The 21,946-nt window shown below is 41.9% G+C and overlaps 2 protein-coding genes across 15 annotated transcripts in view; one reads left to right on the forward strand and one right to left on the reverse strand.

Annotated features, from left to right (window-relative positions):
• LOC306982169 (peripheral plasma membrane protein CASK-like) overlaps window positions 1-21,946 on the forward strand; it is a 50,004-nt gene that overhangs the window by 3,934 nt on the left and 24,124 nt on the right. For all 14 annotated transcript variants that reach the window (XM_079582005.1, XM_079581992.1, XM_079581998.1 and 11 more), the window contains exons 2-8: window positions 7,361-7,473; window positions 12,840-12,945; window positions 13,017-13,094; window positions 13,178-13,250; window positions 19,210-19,312; window positions 21,389-21,564; window positions 21,693-21,824. In XM_079582005.1, coding sequence (XP_079438131.1) covers window positions 7,361-7,473; window positions 12,840-12,945; window positions 13,017-13,094; window positions 13,178-13,250; window positions 19,210-19,312; window positions 21,389-21,564; window positions 21,693-21,824 — 781 coding nt within the window. The remainder of the gene's footprint in view (window positions 1-7,360; window positions 7,474-12,839; window positions 12,946-13,016; window positions 13,095-13,177; window positions 13,251-19,209; window positions 19,313-21,388; window positions 21,565-21,692; window positions 21,825-21,946) is intronic.
• Window positions 14,267-15,575, reverse strand: gpr34a (G protein-coupled receptor 34a). The gene has a single exon (XM_079581912.1). The coding sequence runs from the start codon at window positions 15,558-15,560 to the stop codon at window positions 14,343-14,345; it is 1,218 nt and encodes a 405-aa protein (XP_079438038.1). The 5' UTR covers window positions 15,561-15,575; the 3' UTR covers window positions 14,267-14,342.

Here is a 21,946-nt window from a genome sequence, read left to right on the forward strand (position 1 = left end):
AACCAAAAAACGACAAAAATTCAACAAAAATTCAACCAATAAAACGACAAAAAATCAACAAAAAAGTGACAAAAATTCAACAAAAAATGTGACAAAAATTCAACAAAAAAAGTGACAAAAAATGGGACAAAAATTCAACAAAAAAAGTGACAAAAATTCAACAAAAAAGTGACAAAAAAGTGACAAAAATTCAACAAAAAAGTGACAAAAATTCAACAAAAAAGTGACAAAAATTCAACAAAAATGTGACAAAAATTCAACAAAAATGTGACAAAAAATCAACAAAAATGTGAAAAAACTCAACCAAAAAATGACAAAAATTCAACAAAAATGTGACAAAAATTCAACCAAAAAACGACAAAAATTCAACAAAAATTCAACCAATAAAACGACAAAAAATCAACAAAAAAGTGACAAAAATTCAACAAAAAATGTGACAAAAATTCAACAAAAAAAGTGACAAAAATTCAACAAAAAAGTGACAAAAAAGTGACAAAAATTCAACAAAAAAGTGACAAAAATTCAACAAAAAAGTGACAAAAATTCAACAAAAAAGTGACAAAAATTCAACAAAAATGTGACAAAAATAAAATAAAAAAAACATAAAAAAGGTGACACAACACAGCAACAACGCTTTCAAATGAGGTGTCACACAGACCTATATAATGTCCAAAGCGGACAGAATGCATTTGGTTCAGGCGGGTGGTAAGAGGTTAAAGACGTTTTGAGAAAAGATAGATCATGACTGACTTATTAAGCGTACATTTTTGATTAATCTGTGGTGATCAGAGCTCCTCCTAACCTGTATTGACACAGCCGTTATTGTCCTTTTCTGCTGTGCCTCCTCTTTTGTCATGTCAGCGGCTCCATTCACAGCCTCAATATTATCTCCGATGCTAATATATTTGTATAACACCTCTCTGTGCGCCTCATATTAGAAAAGTCAGATCTGGGTGTGGCAAATTTAATGTAGTTTTTCTTTTTGCTAGGGCTGCTGAATATGTTATGGTTTTATCTCTCGCAAAGAAATAACCCCACAACAAAACAGCCTTAAACAAAAAGACATGAAGTAAAAATCTGCAAAAGTTTGGTTTTAGTCACATTTTTCCTAGTTTAGGGAAAAAAAATTAAACTCGATACTGTATATTTGAATCTCTTCCAAAAAGAAATTTCTACGATATATTGCCCACCTCTATCTAGGATTTTTAAAGGCACACCGTGTAGAATTTTACTGATAAATAAAATTGAAATACTAGCATTGATTTTCATCATTCATCATTGAAAAATTACCTCATAAATGTACAAACAAACATGTGTTTTTGCTCAGCTCTCAGACATGACTGTAACTTTATCGGGAGTGGGTACGTCTCCAGCTTGTCTCCATGGAGATGTGACTAAAGTCAGTAGAATTTGAGATTAACCTCTTAACCCCCGCCTGAACCGAGAGGATATTTTCCCTCACGTCATCAGATTTTTTTTCCATCATTTTTTTGTTGGGTATTTAGTCAACTCATTTTTGTAACTTTTTGGTCATTTTTTGTCACATTTTTGTCATTTTTCGTCAATTTTTTAAATCACATTTTTGTCACATTTTTGTCATTTTTTTGTCAAATTTTTATCAAATTTTTGTATTTTTTTTTACATTTTTTGTCATTTTTTCATCAATTTTTTATCAATTTTTTGTTATTTTTTTGGTCAATTTTTCATCACTTTTTTGTCAATGTTTTCTCACTTTTTTGTCACATTTCCATCATTGTTTTCGTCTCAGTTTTGTCGCTATTTTCACAGCTTTTTTCCAGAAGCTTTTGGACTGGGGTAAAGCCAAACTTGAGAAAATGTGCTCGGTTCAGGTGGGAGTTAAGGGGTTAAAATAGGTTAGGTCCTCATCCAAATCCATTCTTTGATTATTCCCTGCTGTAATTGTATTTTTCTGTGTTGAGCTGGTCCATAGGAGCATGTTTTTCAGTAACGGCAACAGTATAGTCCAAAATGTTACGCAGTGTCCCTTTAACATATCTGTCTTTAGCTTTATTTTGATGAGAAAATCAATCTCCGGTGTCCAAAAAGCCTGAACAAAGCTTCATAATGGCATCACAGAAATGCCCCTGTCAATATTGAGAGACATTATCGCCTCACGTTCCTCATATCTGTCGTGCTCGTCCATTCAAAGCTTTCACACTGAGCCGATCAATAGCAACGATTGATATAAATGTAATATCTCTCGCTCAGGCCACCTACTCCCATGAGCGGTGGTGGCTTCTTTCAGCAGGACTAGTGTCTTTTCTGCTTGGCGTAGCGAAAAAGCGATCGGGCCCCGGCTGTCGGGAGTCCTGGGGCCGTCTCCGCTCCAAATTTCAGCTCCGACGCTAATTCGCCCGCTAACATTCAAAGGGCTGCTTTTGCCTGATTTGCCTAAACTGAGATTAATGTCAGGCGGGCTCGGCGGGTTTGTCGACATGAAACTTGCACCCGAGAGGAGCGGAGATTGTGTCGTTTTAAAATATTGCAGGTTACGTAAAGACAACAAGGCCATAAACCAGGGACTGTCCCGAGAAGTAGTTCTACCCTCAGTAACTGCTGCTGAAAGTCTCTCCTGAGGATGAGAACGGTTTGAGCAAGACGAGCCTCGTACCTGAGTCCTGTTAGATTTAGAAAGGACAAAAGGCGGGCAATGGAAATGACTGTTTGTTTATCTCCAATGTTGAGTTATGTGGGGAAACTGGAGGAGAAATTATTGGCAAAAAATGGTGGAGGCAGGGCGGGATGGGGAACTTTTTTGGAGCAAATTGAGAAATAATGAAGAAAAAGTAGGGGATAGGAACAACTGGGGAAAAAAATACGAACAACTGGGGAAAAAATGAGGGTACAAGGGTGACAAAATGGAGAGAAAAATGGGGGAAAGGGTGGAAAAATTTGGGAAAAATTGTCGTGAAATTAGGGAACAAAATAGTGAAAAACATTGGGGGAAATAATTGGAACAAATGAGGAAAAATGGGTGAAAAATTAGGGATAAAAGTGTGAAAGGGTGTAAAAAATGTGGGGAAATTTGAGGGGAAGGGGGAAGAATTGCAAACAGTTGGGGGGGGGGGAATTAGGGAACAAAATAGTGAAAAGAAAGGGGGAAAACTTGGGGGGGAAAATTAGGGATAAAAAGTGTGAAAAAATTGGGGAAAGGGTGTAAAACATTTTGGGGAAAAGGGGGAAGAATTAGAAATAGTTGGGGGGAATATGGGAAAAATGGAGTGGGGGAATTGGGGAACAAAATAGTGAAAAAAGGGGGGGGGAAATGAGGAAAAAATTGGTGAAAAATTAGGGATGAAAAGTGAACAAATTGGGGAAAGGGTGTAAAACATTTGGGAAAATGTGAGGAAAAGGGGGAAGAATTAGAAACAGTTGGGCGGGGGGAAATTAGGGAACAAAATAGTGAAAGAAGGGGGGAAAATTAGGGATAAAAAGTGTTGTTGTTTTTTTCAGAAAATGGGGAAAAATTAGGTGAAACATTGAGAAAAAATAGGAAAAAAATGGGGCAAAAAGTGGTAAAAATGACGAACAAATAAACTGGGGATGAAGATGGTGGGGGAACAGGGAAAAAATAGTGAAGGTTCTGCCCTTTTGCCGTCTGTTCAGGACAATGATCTTCTCAGTGACGTTTGCAGATGTTTTCCAGCACATTTTTACACTTTTCTGATGTTTGGCAAAAATATCGCTTCATCATCGTGATCGAGAACGTCCCCAGAAACACATTCAGTTTTGTCACACGACTTACAAAATGTAGCGGATAACGTTCTTCTCTTCAATGTCCCGCATCGCGCCTTATTATAGCCTTGAAAAATGTGTGGAAAATGTGGTTCTCACCCTCTATTTAAGCGCTCGGATTAGGCGTCCTCAGCTGGAGCCGCCTGGAGTATTAGAGCTCGTGGAAAAGGCCAGTACGCAGTGAAACAGTGAAATGTTCGCCAGGTCATTCAAGTGCACGGTGACGAAGCGCGAGTGAAACAAAAGCTCCAAACGTTTCGGAACTTTGAGCAGAAGCGGCGGACCTGAAAACGTCTGGACAAATTGGCGCTTTGGGCTCGGAGGCGGGCGGATGTATCTGCAGGGAGCGCGGCGGGGGCGTTCGGTGAAAGCCCACTCGGAGCAGCTGCAGCGGCGTCGGAATGGAGCGCACCCACACGACAGATCTGCCGTGAGAGAAAACGGCCTCGCAGCTGCTCCCGAAGGCTCAGGGGGGTCGAGGGTTAGATTCCTGCGGAGTTTGGAGCGAAAGTGCCGTTTTTCTAACTTTTTTTCCCCCTCATTCTGACACCCGGCGTTTGTTTGTTCAGATGTGGGAGGCAAATGTTTCGCACCTTTCGCGGTTTTAGCACAGAGGTGTTTGTGGACGACACCAGGGAAGCCGGCCGAGCTCCGCTGACGCAAAGGATGGAAGTCACTGTCGAGGATCTGCCATTTGGGGAGGATTGTGTTGAATAAAACTAAAAATCAATCCATGCACATCTGGCTGCTGTTGTAACGATTTCCTCTGTTAAATATCTTGTTACTCACCATTGAGTTATTGATTTTGGTGTAGAATTGCTAACTTCTCATTGCTTCAGTGCCTCACGTAGAAAACGGGACACCTCAATGGGATTTTACTTTCCCTACATGTTGATGATAATGTTTCAAGTTTGTAGTATAATTTACAAGACTGCATTAAAAGTAAATGAATTCCATCAACTATGTAAAAACCATTAAGCTTTTCTGTCGTCTGTCCCCAATTTCTTAAACCTACGTGTCTCTATTTAGAGCAGGGGTCCTCAAACGTTCTTCTAGGGCTGCTCGATTATTGAAAAAATAATAATCACGATTATTTTTGTCATAATTGAAATCACGATCATTCAAACGATTATTTGTTGCCTTTAAAAAAATCCATCCAAAAAGTGACAAAAATCCATTAAAAAAATGACAAAAATCCATTAAAAAATGAAAAAAATCCAGCAAAAAAATGACAAAAATCCAGCAAAAAATGACAAAAATCCAGCAAAAAAGTGACAAAAATCCAGCAAAAAATGACAAAAATCCAGCAAAAAAGTGACACAAATCCAGCAAAAAAGTGACAAAAATCCATAAAAAAGTGACAAAAATCCAGCAAAAAATGACAAAAATCCAGCAAAAAAGTGACACAAATCCAGCAAAAAATGACAAAAATCCATCAAAAAAGTAACACAAATCCAGCAAAAAATGACAAAAATCCAGCAAAAAAGTGACAAAAATCCAGCAAAAAAGTGACAAAAATCCAGCAAAAAAAGTGACAAAAATCCAGCTGAAAAAAAGACAAAAATCCAGCAGAAAAAAAGACAAAAATCCAGCAGAAAAAAGACAAAAATCCAGCAAAAAAAGTGACCAAAATCCATCAAAAAAGTGACAAAAATCCATCAAAAAAGTGACAAAATCCCCCCCCAAAAATTTTGAAATAAAAATAAATAAAAAAAATTGGAAAAAAACATTGAAAAAAAAAAAAATGAATTTTTTTTATATAATAGATTTTTGGCGATTGTGCTAATTTTGTAATCGTTTACTGTTGTAATCGAAATCGTAATCGAATTTCGATTAATTGCACAGCCCTACGTTCTTCTCTGGGGGCCACATCGTTCTTGGCTATAACATAGAATTGTATGACCCAGACCAAAATGTAGCAGCCTCATAGTGAAGTAGAGATTACTATTCTGGCACAGTCACTACTATATCCACTAGATCAACACTTGATTCCAGGCACATATTTGAAATACCACAGGCATTCCTTTTATTTTCAAATAAAACATCATTGCGTAACGTGACCAAAGTAATAACTGGTTACACTTGTTAGCCGGCTGCATATATGGTTTGACCCCCAGAAAATTGCTACAAAAGGTTTTTCAATGGTTTTCTGTAGTATCAGGTGTGCTTATTAACATACTAAAAGTCTACCAAAATCTGACCACTGGAAAGGTCTAATTTTCAAGATGGCGTCCAAGAGGGTGGTGAGATCCTTAAAATGCCCATTACTCCTTTATTCATCATCATAGACAAGTAATTTTTCTGTCTAACCCCAAGTTTTGGGTGTCTAGGAATCCAATGGGCTTGTTCAAATTGTAGTGACATGATCACATAACTATGATATACAAATTGTGGATGTATGTGATATGTATAATCATAACAAAATCGCCCAAGCAGTGACTTCCTGTTTCAATCCTTCCTTTCTGCCAAACTATTAACAGACAAAACGCTTGAAATGTGTGTATTTCATTATATTCTTGTAATGTTGCAAGTACCTGCTGAACTACTCAATGAGACGAGCTGTGTGCTTTTATTTTGGCGTCCTGGAGCGAAACAGGAAGTAACTCCTTGGGCGTCGTTATTATGATTTGAAGTAATGCACAGAGTCAATTGCGCTTTACAAGCCTGTGTCACAAGTTACTCAAAGTGTAAACATTATTCATTCACTGTGGTGTGAGCTTCATTAACCACGTGGCTGTAATGTGTTGTTTATATCCTGATCTCTTATGTCAGTGCCCCAAACTTATGGAACTTTTTAATTGATATAAGTTGCCCCCTAGTGGCTGGAATGAGTACACTGGTTATTTAGTTAATAAAATTCATAAGTCCGCACAGGAATGGGCTAGAGACACACTTATTTTTTTTTGACATACTCAGAGATCTTGCTTTTCAAGTCAGAGGCCATGTTAAATCATCAGCTGAAGTTTGAGGACCCCTGATTTGGATTAGGGCTAGGCGATAGTGACACATTTTTTTATCTCAGTATTTTTAGGGGCACTCTCGATAACGATGATGAAGCGGTATTTTTGCAAAACAGAAATATGTATAAATAAGCTGGAAATGCCTTAATCTACATTGTTTTTGTTGCTCAAAAGGGCACAAAAAAAACCTTTCTTCCTTTGTTTTTCCATATTTTTTCACCCCCAGCTGCTCTATTTTTCCAAATTTTTATCCCACATTTTGCAATTTGTTCCTCAATTTCATCCCAATTTCTTTCCACTTCAGCCCAGATTTCTTGACATTGAAGACAACCTGAATATTCTACATTTGCATATCTTCCTGCAAGGTTTATGAACATCCCAACTGAGGTTTTGCCCACTGCAATAACCTAACCTCAAGAGGCTGAGGGTTTTTCTTTCTCTGTCTCTGGCATTTGAGTGATACATTTAAAGTGTTTGAACAGACACTTTGTCGGCCACACACATTATTATGATTAAATATGACTTGTTGCTTGTCTGTTACGTCCTGGTTTATTCCTTCTCTTTTCCCTGTTGACTCGTGTCCGATATCAGAGGTTAGCTGAGTGTGGTCAGTCCTCGTCTAACGCTCCCGTCTCTTCCCCCAGGGGCCCGTTCAGCGTGGTGCGGCGATGCATCAACAGAGACACGGGGCAGCAGTTCGCCGTGAAGATCGTGGACGTGGCCAGCTTCACCTCCAGCCCAGGCCTCAGCACAGAAGGTCTGCACTCACTCACAGTCACTCACACATCAGGAAACACAACCAAGAGTTTCTCCACATGAAGCTCGTACTTTGATCAAACGTGCCAAATGCTTTAGCGATGATTAGCTTAACGCGCTAATCCCGTTGTAGCACGGTGGCCTGGTCTGAACTGTAATCTGAGCGCTTGTTTGGTTACACTTGGCACTCGACACCTACTCACCCTGTAGTTTACAGCTCTACAATCACAGTCACATGATTCACCTCGGTGATTTTGTGAGCACTTAAAATGAAATGGCAAACTTTCAATTTTAGAAACGCTTCACCAATTCTTTGCCAGTTTTTTCCCCCACATTCTGCCATTTTCCACCCAATTTTTCTCCCCCACATTTTTCCACTTTTCTCCCAATATTGCCCCTACATTTTGCAATTTTTCACCCAAGTTTCTCTTCCACATTTTGCCATTTTCACCCACACATTTCGGCATTTTCCCCCCCAATTTTTCTCCCAATTTTAGCCCCACATTCTCCCCATTTTCTTTCCCCAAGTTTTCTCCCCCACATTCTGCCATTTTCTCCCCATTTTCTCCCAATTTTACCCTTATTTATTGCAATTTTTCACCCAATTTTTCTACCTCACATTTTGATATTTCCCCCACACATTTCGCCATTTTTCCCTAATTTTTCTCCCAATATTCTCCCCCACATTCTGACATTTTTCTCCCAGTTTTACCCCTACATTTTGCGATTTTTCACCCATTTTTTCTCCCAATTTTCTCCCCACATTCTTTCCATTTTTCTCCCCACTTTTCTCCCAATTTTTACCCTTACTTATTGCGATTTTTCACCCAATTTTTCTCCCTCACATTTTGATATTTCCTCCGCACATTTCGCCATTTTCTCCCAATTTTCCCCCCACATTCTTCCCATTTTCTCCCCAATTTTTCTCCCATTTTCTCCCCACATTCTTCCCATTTTCTCCCCAATTTTTCTCCCATTTTCTCCCCACATTCTTCCCATTTTCTCCCCAATTTTTCTCCCATTTTCTCCCCACATTCTTCCCATTTTCTCCCCAATTTTTCTCCCATTTTCTCCCCACATTCTTTCCATTTTCTCCCCAATTTTTCTCCCATTTTCTCCCCACATTCTTTCCATTTTCTCCCCAATTTTCTCCCATTTTCTCCCCCACATTCTGCCATTTTTCTCCCCACTTTTCTCCCAATTTTTACCCTTAATTATTGCGATTTTTCAGCCAATTTTTCTCCCTCACATTTTGATATTTCCTCCACACATTTCGCCATTTTCTCCCCAATTTTTCTCCCATTTTTTTGACTCTATAATCATTCATTCTACTCTTGCAACACACCCTAACAATCATTCAGACGTTGTGCCCATTTTTACCCCTAAAAACCTTATTCTTACATAATGATAGAGAAAAGTTTCCCTCGTCACCTTGTTTCAATGCTCCACCCTCGTGCGCGGGGCCGTTGTTATTTTAGTAACTGCGCGTGGCCTGTGAGTGGGGTGAAAATCCCAGGGCGCTGGTTCGGACTTGGCCGCTTCTCGGTGCCATCTGTAGATCCACCGTCAGAGAGTGAAGCTGCAGCCAAGCGCGGCGGGACATGGAAACACCCAACAGGAGCGTAAGGGGGGAAGCGCCGGCCCAAATGTCATTATCAAGATGGAAATGTGAGGGATTTCATGAATTTACCTCGGGATATTAAACAGCTTCTCACTCCGAGCGCTTTCTTGTTCGCTGTTGTCATTTTGCTTTCACTCCTCGGTGGGTGGCGAGCTTGTCCTCCCACTCGCACTGCATTCACATGGGCAGTGGTGGGTGAAGTGCCTTGCCTAAGGGCACAATAGCCGCCCTCAGTGGGAGTTTGGAGTCGCTTTATCCATGAGATTGTTTTTTAATAAATGTTTGACCCGTAGGCTTTGGTCAGAGTGAAGAAAAGAGTCGGGACTTGAACCCACGACAGGGTTAGGGCTTTGTGTGGGTGCAGCTGCCTTATCCACTAGGCCAGGGGTTCACCAAAGATGGGGTCGAGAGGGTCATTGAGGGCCAAAAACAAAAGAAGTTTATTTAAATACTACACTGACAGAAAAGACAGCGGGACAGAGGGATATTGTTCATCCAATTACACAATGGAGATCATTTTACACTCAGGCTTGGCTGTAAATACTGTTTAAGTGGTGCTAGCCCGCAGTTAGCTTTGCCCGTTAGCCTGTTAGCTTCTTCTTCGTGATTCCATTAGTGTGTATTGGTGTCTCTGGTACGGTGGCAGGGAAGTTGCAATTGTGATTTTCTGGCCAGAGACACCGGGGGGTGATGCTTTAAAGTGTTCAATCTGAGAGAGAGAGGATGGGAGAGGATGGGAGAGGATGGGAGAGGATGGGAGAGGAGGAGAGAGGAGGAGAGAGGAGGAGAGAGGAGGGGAGAGGAAGAAAGAGGAGGAGAGGAGATGAGGGGAGAGGAGGAGGGAGGGAAGAGGAGGAGACAGGAGAGGGAGGAGAGGAGGAGAGGGGGGAGAGGGAGAGAGGGGAGAGGAAGAGAGAGGAGGAGAGGAGGAGAGAGGAGGAGGAGGGGAGAGGAGGGGAGAGGAGAGAGCAGGGGAAAGGAGGAGAGAGAGGAGAGAGGAGGGGAAAGGAAGAGAGAGGAGGGGAGAACAGGAGAGAGGAAGAGAGAGGGGAGAGGGAGAGAGAGGAGAGGAAGAGAGAGGGGGGAGAGGAAGAGAGGAAGAGAGAGGAGGGGAGAGGAAGAGAGGAAGAGAGAAGAGGAGAGGAGGAGGGGAGGAGAGAGGGGAGAGGAGAGAGGAGGGGAGAGGAGGAGAGAGAGGAGAGAGGAGGGGAAAGGAAGAGAGAGGAGGGGAGAACAGGGGAGAGGAGGAGAGAGGAGGGGAGAGAGGATTTGATTTGATTTTCTCAGGAATCGAGGCACGTAGAATTGTTTTCACCTACGGAGAGCTTAGTCTCACCTTTCAAAGGAGCCACAGCATGTGTCCATAGCTATAACACAGAATACGCTGTGGTGCTACAAATATCATCTCTGCAGCTAAATCCACAAAACAGCGCAGCACTCAATGTGTTAAAATGAAATAAAAAGAAAAATCCCACTGTTTTTGTTCAGTAAATCACATTTTGTTGCCCTCATGTTGTATAAACGGTAGTAACTTTTTACAGCCTTGTTTGTGCAGCAGTTTTAATACTAATACTCCCAGCTGTCCTGATCTAATGACTGTCTTTACTATAAACGTCGTCTTTGTGAGAAACCCCGACGACACCGGCTCCGACCTTTCTGTCCCTGCTCTGACATCAGCAGCTCGTAGGGCAAAAACAATAGTAGCTTTATCAGATTTTGGGGAAACTTCTCTGAGCGGCTAATGCCTGTTCTGCGAGTGTTTCCTGGAGCGCGCTCAGTCGGGTCCTCGCTCTCCCGCTCCTGCCCGGACACTGACGGCCTTTGTTCACGTCCAGAACAACCCGAGTTACCGAGCGCAGAGGCAGACCGGGACTCTGCGCTTGTCTTAGTGAAGCTGCGGCGTTCCTTTGCGTTGCATAATAACGATAAAAAAACAAGTGTGGATGGAAGCGGAGAGCGGCCGCGCTGCAGATGGGAAACTGCTAATTGTGAGGAAAACAATGGTGCTTTTTGTCGGCGCACAGGGCTGGATAATTGGCACTTGTTCGTTTGCCATTTTGAGAAGAGAGTTCTTATTTTCCTTCATTCATTATTTGGAGTCAGAAATATGTTGAAATGTGCTGCATCGCTTTGTTGTTCAAAAAGATCATTCTCCTGAACAGAAAGGGCAGAAATAACACTTCACCTCTCAAACTCCACCTGAACAGAGCACTTTCTCTCCAGTTTGGCTTTACCCAAATCTAAAAGCTTTAAAAAAAACTAGCGACATAATAGTGACAAATATGAGACGGAAACGGGGATGAAAATCTAAAGAAATACGCAACAAAAAAGCGATCAAAGAAGTGACAAAAATAACGGTTTAATGAGTTTTCTAGGTTTTAGCTTTAAAATGAGGTGTTGCACTGGCTGATAGGCTATGACCTTTTAGATTTGAGTAAAGGTGAACTGGAGAAAATGCATTTGGTTAAGGCAGGATTTAACCTCTTAACTCCCGCCTGAACCGAGAGGATCTTTTTCCTCACGTCATCATTTTTTGTCATTTTTTTTGTCATTTTTTGTCACATTTTTGTCATTTTATTGGTCAAATTTTTATCACATTTTTGTACTTTTTTTGTTATTTTTTGTCAAAATTTTGTCAATTTCTTGTGACATTTTTGCCACTTTTTCATAAATTTTTCGTCATTTTTTTGTCAATGTTTTCTCACTTTTTTGTCACATTTCCATCATTGTTTTCGCCTCAGTTCTGTCGCTATTTTCACAGCTTTTTTCCAGAAGCTTTTGGACTGGGGTAAAGCCAAACTGGAGAAAATGTGCTCGGTTCAGGTGGGAGTTAAGGGGTTAAATAACACATTAATTTCACATTTATTTGTCATTGATTCCCAATTTTTTCCTCATTTATTCACTTTTTTCCCCAATTGTTTCAATCTTGCCTCAAACAGAAAAAGTCTATGTTTATTTCTTCTTCTTTTTTTGCAATCCTTTTCCCCCAAAAAGTTATTACTACAGTTTTCCACATTTCCCCTCATTTTGGTCCTTATTTTTTTCCCATTTCTCTGCCCAAACTGAAAGAGAGAGAAAAAAAAAAAAGACAACTGTTTCACTGTTTTACCCACATTGGTCCAATCACGCATCAAGAAGCAGAAACCGTCACCCGTCACCACCACGCTCTCTTCCAAAACATTAAAGATGGCGGCGCGGCGGCGATGCACTGTTTTCTTCTGCTCTTTTGTCTGTTTCAAATCATTTGGAAAATATAAAATACCTAAAACCGGAGCAAGAAACCCTAACCTTTCCTCATAAAAAAGAACGTTTCCTTACTGTGTTACTGTGACATATCTAGCCTTGCTCTGATTGGTTGATCCCGCCTGTCAATCACGCCCACCAGGAAATCATTGAAATATCTCTGGCCATAAATACACATCCACATGAATCTGGTTTGTAAGTTCTAAAAATAAAGGTCTGGTTTCACTGATAAAAATTGCAACGTTAACTTATTCAGTAACAGAAACATTTCACAAGATGTCAAAGGTGTTTATTTATATTTAAACTTCTCATTGTGGATCTTCCCAGGAGGAGACAAAGGCAGCCCAAGAAGAGCACATGCTGCAGACTCTACCTTTAAATAACTCTCTGTCTTTGATTATGTGCCGGTTATTGGCTTCTGGCTCCCTCTGCTGGTGGAAATACGAAGTGTGTACAGTCATTAAACAGACCCTAAAGCGAATTCTGTGTTTGTGTGTTGCCAGATCTGAAGAGAGAAGCCAGCATCTGCCACATGCTGAAGCACCCTCACATCGTGGAGCTCCTGGAGACGTACAGCTCGGACGGGATGCTCTACATGGTCTTTGAATTGTGAGTTTTCCCACAAACGCCCGACTTCATTCTGTAAAATGTGTGGACTTAAACCCGCCCCCTCTCCTCAGTATGGACGGAGCGGACTTGTGTTTCGAAATCGTGAAGCGCGCAGATGCTGGATTCGTCTACAGTGAAGCCGTGGCCAGGTGAAAACACACAATTACTGGAATATTATTATCAATTATGAAGAAAGCAAACCGTTAAACTTGTTTCCTGTTGTCGTCCGCAGTCATTATATGCGGCAGATCCTGGAGGCGCTTCGGTATTGCCACGACAACAACGTGATCCATCGAGACGTGAAGGTGGGTTCTCTTGAATAAACCAGGAGTCAAGAGGCTCCAAAATACCCAGGTCTATCGATAATAGAGTTCAGGACTGTGATGTCACGGGATAGGCAGCAATAATAAACGAATGGAGATTTTCAAAGGTAAAATAATGGAGTTATTGTTCACATTGATACACAGGGAGATAGATTCTTCCACATTTATACTGTTGTTAGCAAAGTGGACTGAAAAAAGTGCCAAAAAAGCAACAAAAGTAAGATGAAAACGAGGAGAAAAAAGGCGACATAAACGTGACAAGAAAGGCAATGGAAAAAGTGACAAAATAACCAGTGAAAAAGCAGCAAAAAAGCCAGAGAGAAAAGTGACAGAAAGTGATGAAAATGTGGGAAAAATGTAACGGAAACACACAAAAAAAGTGACGACAACGCCAGGAAAATGATCCGTTTAGATGATTTGTATTGGTCTTATCTTTCAAATGGAAAGCACTATAAAAAGAGTCAAGGAAGTTTAATTCCTCGGTGTTGTTTTAGACGAAAAACTGAATTGGAAAACACGTATTGATGAAATAAAAAGAAAGGTCAGCAAAAGTATTGGCATTTTATAAAAAGCTAGAGATTTTCTTCTTTCTTTTTTCTTCATGTATGGACGGAAAAAAATATTGGGTATGACATGACATGAACAAATAAATAAAGGCGTTTTACTGACATATAGGTTGTAACCTTTTAGATTTGGGTAAAGCTGAACTGGAGAGAATGCTCTTGGTTATGGCAGGGTTAAGAAGACCATGTTATGTCAAATGCACAGAACCATGTCTTGGTAATTATTAAGCACAATGAGAACTATTTGAAACAAATGAGAAAACATGGCGAAAAGTTCACAGGCAGCTGAAAAAGGCCTTGGTCTGACCCGGGGCAAAGACTGAAGGCCTAAACCAAGACTAGACTAGGACTAACTACGTCAGAACTAATTCTAAACTGGACTCAAACCAATGACAAATTGACAAGTGAATGTTTTATTACACATTTTTACATCCATGTATTAGGCTTCATATATGTACATGAACACAGTATTTCAGATAGATGCACAGGTCTGTTCGTCGTCTCGTAGTCCTTATATGTGTCCACCAGAGGGCGCTGCCACCAAACTGGTCCTCCTCATGTTGCTGTTGAGGATCCCACTGCTGTGAGGAGTCGAGTCATTCACCGTCACGGGCGTCACGAACGGCACCGACTGCCTCCTGTAGTCCATGGTGGAGCTGTTGGACGTGCCGTCGTTCAGCGACCTCAGCCTGGCGCCCAGACTGTGCCCCAGCGCCCGGAACGCCGTCTTCCTCACCGACCCCGACAGCAGGAAGTACATGACGGGGTCCAAGCAGCTGTTGAACGCCGAGAACAGCAGCATCACTTCATTGGCGCGGTCGATCAGTCGCAGGTCGTCGCAGGAAATGGTTTTGTTGAGCTGCGAGATGATGTAGACCGGGCGGAAGGCGTGGTACGGCGCGAAGCATATCGTGAACAGAAACAGGACGAAGAAGGATTTCTTGGCCGTGCGCTGGTATCGCTGCGAGTTCGGCAGATCCGGCTTGTCCCTGGAGACCTTGAGCAGCTGCGCGGCCACTCTGGCGTAGGAAACCACCATGGTTATGAAGACGAGCCAGAACATCACCACCAGCACCGCGTTGAAGTACGCCTTCCCCTTCGCCCCGTCCTTCCTCTGCTTATACTGGAAGCACTTCCCGTCGAACTCTTTATCCTCCGCGGTGGCGATCATGGGGATCAGCGCCAGGATGGAAAAAACCCACAAGCCGGAGCAAACCACGTAGCTCCAAGGCCAGCTGCCCCCGAACAAGCGCACCCGCAGTCCCCTCCTCGCCCGGCTTTTCCCCTTCAGCCTCAGAAACCGATCCAGACTTATGCACCCCAGCAGCGCGATGCTGATGTACATGTTCATATAAAACAAGTTACCGATGGTCTTGCAAGCCACCGACCCGAGCAGCCACCGATTCCCTTTGACGTGGTAGAAAATGCGGAAGGGCAGGCACGCCAGCAGCACCAGGTCGGCCACGGCGCAGTTTATGAGGAAGACGCGCACAGAGTTCCTGCTGGCCTGGAGGAAGACGAACACCCACAGCGCGAAGAGGTTCCCGATGAGTCCGAAAATGAAGAACGAAGAGTAAAAAACCACCAGGATCCAGTTGAAAGTCTCGCTCTGGTCGTTGCAGGTTTGGTTGGAGGCGTTGGTGAAGAAGCTGGTGGTTGAGCTGAAGGTGGATTGAAACGCCAAGGAGGTTGTGGCGTTGAAGCCGATTGTAGTCGAGTTGTGGTCCATTGTCGCCGAGTGCTGAGAGAGAGAAGAGAAAGACTTAGTGTTGCAAATTCTGAAATGGTTTAGTTTAAGATGCGCAATAACCAACACAGCAGCAAAGGTGCTTGGACCAGTTTAGTATCAGGACCAATATTTATTTATTTTTGCCAAATTTATTCATTTATTGATTTTTTTTTACCCAATGTTTGCCCCATTTTTCTCAATTTTTGTGCACATTTCTTTGTTATATTTGCCCCAATTTTTCTTATTTTCCCAATTTTTTTTTCTCATTTTTTTTGTTCCTAATATTGCCTCTATTTCCCACCATTTTTGCTCATTTTTTCCCCAATTTCCCCCAAAATAATTCCCTACTTTTCACATATTTCCTGTCATTGGAGATGAACCCGATATTGTAAATTTGCAAATCTTTCACACATTATTGTTCTGTTTTCTGGTTCTAGACAACTGATTTTGTATAGATATCGGGAAAAGTATTGTTCAGGTATTGGTATCGAAAACCAAGTATCGTTCAGGTACCAGGATTGAAAAAAATGTAGTGCTGCCCTTCCTCGTTTTTGCGTTTTTATTAATTTATTATTATAATAAAACTAGACACTCAAATACACCTTGTGTGGTTTTTGTAGCTCTGTGATGAACAGAAGGGAAATAAATGACGATCAAAAACTTGTGAAAAGTCACGATCTGGACATTTCATACATGTTATTGCGTTTCTTTATGGTTTTTAGTCTGAGGGGGCGTGGTGTTGCAGCTGTAAACCCGACACTTCTCTCTCGCTTTCTCGCGTTTGACAAAGCAGAGCGGCTTCACATGCACAGATCGAAACTGTTGAGATTTCAACATTTCTCTGAGTTTTTAAATGGTTGAAATCGGTCCAAGGACGACTGAGAAACATCCTGTTAAAGAGATCGATGACATGCGGTGTTTCAAAGCAATGTTGTCCTTGAAAATTGACTTGAAACTGAGATATTTAGGCATTTGCCTCTTCACATAACGTTAGTGTCTGTCCGGAGAGGAGGAGAGAAGGAGAGAGGAGGACAGAGGAGGAGAGAAGAGGATAGAGGAGGAGAGAAGAGGAAGAGGACAGAGGAAGAGAGAAGAGGATAGAGGAGGAGAGAGGAGGAGAAGAGAGAGGAGAACAGAGGAGGAGAGAAGAGGATAGAGGAGGAGAGAGAGGAGGACAGAGGAGGAGAGAAGAGGAGGAGGACAGAGGAAGAGAGAAGAGGAGGACAGGAGAGAAGAGAGAAGAGGATAGAGGAGGAGAGAGGAGGAGAAGAGAGAGGAGAACAGAGGAGGAGAGAAGAGGATAGAGGAGGAGAGAGAGGAGGACAGAGGAGGAGAGAAGAGGAGGAGGACAGAGGAAGAGAGAAGAGGAGGACAGGAGAGAAGAGAGAAGAGGATAGAGGAGGAGAGAGGAGTTAATCAGAAAGGAGAGTGTTTCATAAAACCTCCGTTTCTAGAAAAGAATCAGTGATTTTGATCCAAACTAGCCTCTGTTTAGCTTAGATTCTTCAGGAACCGAGGCCCGTAGAATTAAACAGTTTTCACCTCCTTTGGAGAGCTTAGAGTCTCAGCTTTCAAACGAGCCACAGCATGTGTCCATAACTATAACCACTACGCTGTGGTGCTACAAATATCATCTCTACAGCTAAACCCCAAAGACAGTCAATGTGTTAAAATGAAATAAAAATAAAAATCCCACTGTTTTTGTTCGATAAATCACATTTTGTTGCCCTCATGTTGTATAAAAGGTACTAACTTTTTACAGCATTGTTTGTGCAGCAGTTTTAATACTAATACTCCCAGTTGTCCGGATCTAATGACTGTTTAACAATAACAATATGTCTTTACTATAAACGACCGTCCCTCTTCATCCAATATCAAAAGCATATCATGAAAAATGGTCTGGATTGTTGGCACTCTATGTGTTCAAACGCAGCTCCATGTTTGTGTTTCCAGTACCTTAGTCATACTTCTGTAGTAGTTGCACCTTGACATATTGTGTCTTTTATTCACATGTGAGTAATATGCCAATGCAGTGACTAGAACATGCCACCCAAAGGTTATGGTGAGCTGGAAATTACCTCTTGGCATTTCCAAAGGGCACTTCTCACTCAACAATAAATGATCAAAATATGCCTTTAAGACCTTGTGAATAAGTGTCTGTAGAAGGAGCAGCGGAAGTGCTGGTGTGCATTTAATTGTGGTTAAACAGATGTGAAAAGTGTAAAAGTGTTGTTTGACAAGAAAAGGGAAGGAAGTGCCATACTTTCTTTGTGCCTGAGTCTGACTGAATTACACTTACAAATCTCTAAGACTATTTTGGTGATGATTAATATAAAGTCCTCTCCTCTGCAGAGAGCCATATCAAGGCTTTAAATGTGAGTAAAAAGCATTAAATTAGATTCAAACTCACAGACTGTATAAATGTGTATATTCAGATGCAGTTTTTGCTGAAAGTCTAACATTTTTTGGCTCAGAAATTTCCCGTTTTTTCGAATTTGCGACATAATAGATGCAAGCGCAAACAAATCAGCAAAAAAAGGCCAAAGCATCAGTTTGTAGAACCGACTCATTCACCGCAAAACCTCGTCTCATTCATCAATACAAAAAGCAAAAATCACTTCCACAAACAAACTGTCCCAACTCACCTCAGTCTTCAACAGTTTCAAATCACTTTCCGTCTTCAAACGTATCGTCCATTTCATCAATGATCACTGCTCTCTTCTTCTGCTCCTCTCTGCTCTTCCTCCTCACGTATGATCGAATGTATCGAGCTGTGGGAGGTTAAACTCGACCTCCTTTTGCCCTCCCCCCCTCTCTCTCTTTCTCTTTCTCTCTCTCTCTCTTTCTGTGGCTTTGCTCAGATGACTGCACTGTTTAAACATCCTCTTCTTGTGCTTTTCCCATCACTACAAAGATCATGACCGTGTTGTGACATTGTTTGACCTTTTTGCACTCGTAGTTAAGCAAAAAGCACAAAAACAATGGTCTAAACATTCTCACCGGCAAGTTTTTCTGTTTGCCTTGAATATCCCCATCCCTGTTGGCTAGAATGGATACCAGTCTGTAGAAGTTATAAATGCATGGGTTTGTGGCATTAAAATAGGCTCTAAGTATTGTTTGACTTGCTGCAACATGTGTGAACTCTATAACAGGTAACAAGTTCTCTACATGAGCTGAAAACTTTCTATGATTTAGCTGCTTTAATCCAGGCTTTTCATCATCAAAAAGGCCTGCATTTGCACATCGCTATCGTTCAATCCTAGGCCTCTGACATGAGCGCGTGGTCGCCCCTCGGTCTCTTTTCTGTAGCTTTGTGGTTTCTGTTCCTCGAATGGAGCCGTCAATGCGAAACCTGTCATCAGATATCGGCATTTCAACATAAAAGTCGTGCACTTTTACACACAAGCAAATGCACGAACCACCTCCACGGCTCCGCAGAAACGTGCCTTATCTGTAAAATGTCACCTTTGTTCACAAAAAAAAAAGCTTTTGCACTTGTTTTCTTGGTAAATGCGTCTAAGTCGGTGGTTCTCGAAAAACAGAGGAGTTTCTGTGACTCTGTGGTTAAGTGGAGGGTTACTCTACATTTTGATTTAAATATTGAATTCCTGTTGTCGTTGACTTAAATGTCTTTCCTGTGTCTCCTCAGCCCCACTGTGTGCTGCTGGCATCCAAAGAGAACTCCGCCCCCGTGAAGCTGGGAGGCTTCGGAGTCGCCATTCAGCTGGGAGAGTCTGGTTTAGTGGCTGGAGGTAAGACTTTCCCGTGTGAATGAGAAGAGGCCGAGGCGCGCGTCGTTCCACATCACCATAATAAACATTTTCAAAACATCAAAATTACTGCGACATACACTGCAGATTCAGAGTGCCCCTACCTTAAACTCTTCTCATTCAATGTTTAAAATGTACCTTAAAAATGCCTCCAAATATATCAATGAGTCAAGAACAAACAGTAAACATGTATCTATACTATTTACTATTTGGCATTGATATAATTTCATTTTGTTGAGAATTAAAGGGGGGGTATTATGCAAAATGGACTTTTTCAAGCTTTCCATCATGTTATTCTGTCATTGCCTCATTAAAAACATGCCTGAAGTGTTGCCTTGGCACATTCATTTATTTTCGAGTATAATCTGTAGAAAACTCTATAGGCGGCCATTTTAGGGATAGGTTTGCCTGAGTCCTCCTAGGAACGCCCCCACCTCCTGGAGACGCCTCCGAGCTTTCGTCACCAGCCGAGTAACCAACCACTGCTCCTCAGCAGAACCCCCTCCCCACTGATACCACAGACAGCGTGTGGAGGGGGCGTGTCTAAAGGCTCAGAGGTTCTTAAAGAGATAGAGGCCTATTTCAAGACATTCACTACAGCCATTTTGAGAGAGACATTTTATACAAGGCAGTTATTCTAATTTACTGCATTTACAGACCAACAGAAGGTTTGTCATCATTGTAGTGTGATATAGACTGGTGCTATGTGACTGAAAAAAGCATAATACCCCCTCTTTAAGAGAAAAACTCATGCAAAGCTAACTGATGCATGTAAACGAATGAGAGCAGCTAAGCTAAGCTACGCCATAGGAATGAATGGGCCGCTAAGCTAACCCTATCCTTTCAACATGCCCTGGCAATAGGGCTGGGCGATTTTGGAAAAAAAATAATCACGATTATTTTTGCCCATATTGATCGATCCCGACACCAGGTCTTCTTCTCTGGCAGCCGTATGTATCCCCCCGTGCTTTCTGTTTGTTTGGGCCGAGTGTTTCCCTGGGATTGACCTGACAGGCGCTGCAGCTGCGCCGTCCATATTTTTTTCCAGAATGCAACAGGACTGGCCAATTCTCAATTAAAACGCACCACGCGATTATCGAGATCGACCTTTATTGAAATCACGATTAGATTAAAAATTGATTAATTGCCCAGCCCAATATAAATGGATGCATTTCGATTTAGAACTTTATTCAGGGTTTTTGTAGCGCTACGTAGCTGGAGTTAAAGTTTTGTGATGCAGGACACTGACTGCGCACCAGACGAGGGGGGCTGCTCTGAGCTAAACCTGCAGCGGAGGATGTGGCTGAAAGTTTCAATTCCTGCTTAAATGAATATTCAGCTTCCACATTTAGTTTCGACAACCCGAGTCCGATGCCCTCCCAACGATGCAGTTTAGCTCCAGATCCAATGTCATTATGCTGCTGATTTAGTGAAATAATTGGACTTGTGTCATCTTTATATTGCAGTGCATCAGTAGTTGATGGGAACATATCCTACATTTAATCAACTTGAGCTTTAAACCTTAATATAACATTATTACCTCATCAAAACGGTACTTGGAGTAAGTAGGGTTTTGCTTTGGTTTGCTTGTTCACTTTTCTTCTTCTACTACTGAAAGCACTTGGATCTGTATGTTTTCTGGATTACGCTGCACAATAGTGGCCTCTTCTTTAGGAAGGTTGAATAATAATTTTCGCCTTGACATTATCATTAGATAAGAACAAAGAACAGGCGTGTCCAGAGTAGTTAAGAAAGAGCTGCTCCTTTTTCTTACGTTGCACAATAATCCAAGAGTTAAGTGTTAAATATCTTCTACATCCTACAAAAATAGAGGCTTGCATACTGTTATTAGCTGTTTTTTTTTAATGTATAACATCCAACCGAACTTTGAGGCGCAAACCAACATACACAGATGAAATAAAATGTAAATATCAATGCTGAGGTGCACAAAAGCAGGTTTAAAAGCCACAACTCTGCAGGATATGTCCACTTTAAACCACATTAAATAGCATTTGTCTCTGCTTTGGCCCCTAACGTATTCCTGTGTCCTCCCCGTAGGCCGTGTGGGGACCCCTCACTTCATGGCCCCGGAGGTGGTGAAGAGAGAGCCTTACGGTAAACCCGTGGATGTGTGGGGCTGCGGCGTGATCCTCTTCATCCTGCTGTCTGGCTGTCTGCCCTTCTACGGCACCAAGGAGCGTCTGTTCGAGGCCATCATCAAAGGAAAATACAAAGTACGCCACACAGCATCAAACAGAAACCCAATTAACCACTCATTTTAATGTGATATGTATTATTTTGTTTTAAACTCAAAGAAGGCCATTGCTAAAACTCTACAAATACTCTAAAAAAAAATGTGTAGTTTTTCCAGATGAATCCGCGTCAGTGGGGCCACATCTCAGAGAGCGCCAAGGACCTGGTCAGAAGGATGCTCATGCTGGACCCGGCCGAGAGAATCACCGTCTACGAGGCCCTGAACCACCCCTGGCTCAAGGTAACCCGGCAGAGTCGGTTTTTGTTTCTTTTCAACAATTCGGGAACTTCCAGTCAGCAGGTTTTGATGTTTTAACCGCTCCTCATGCCCACCGGGAAGCTTGTACTGTCCTTTATGTCGTT

The sequence above is a fragment of the Gobius niger genome (genome assembly GCF_951799975.1).
Source record: "Gobius niger genome assembly, chromosome: 23".
NCBI classification, from domain to species: domain Eukaryota; kingdom Metazoa; phylum Chordata; class Actinopteri; order Gobiiformes; family Gobiidae; genus Gobius; species Gobius niger.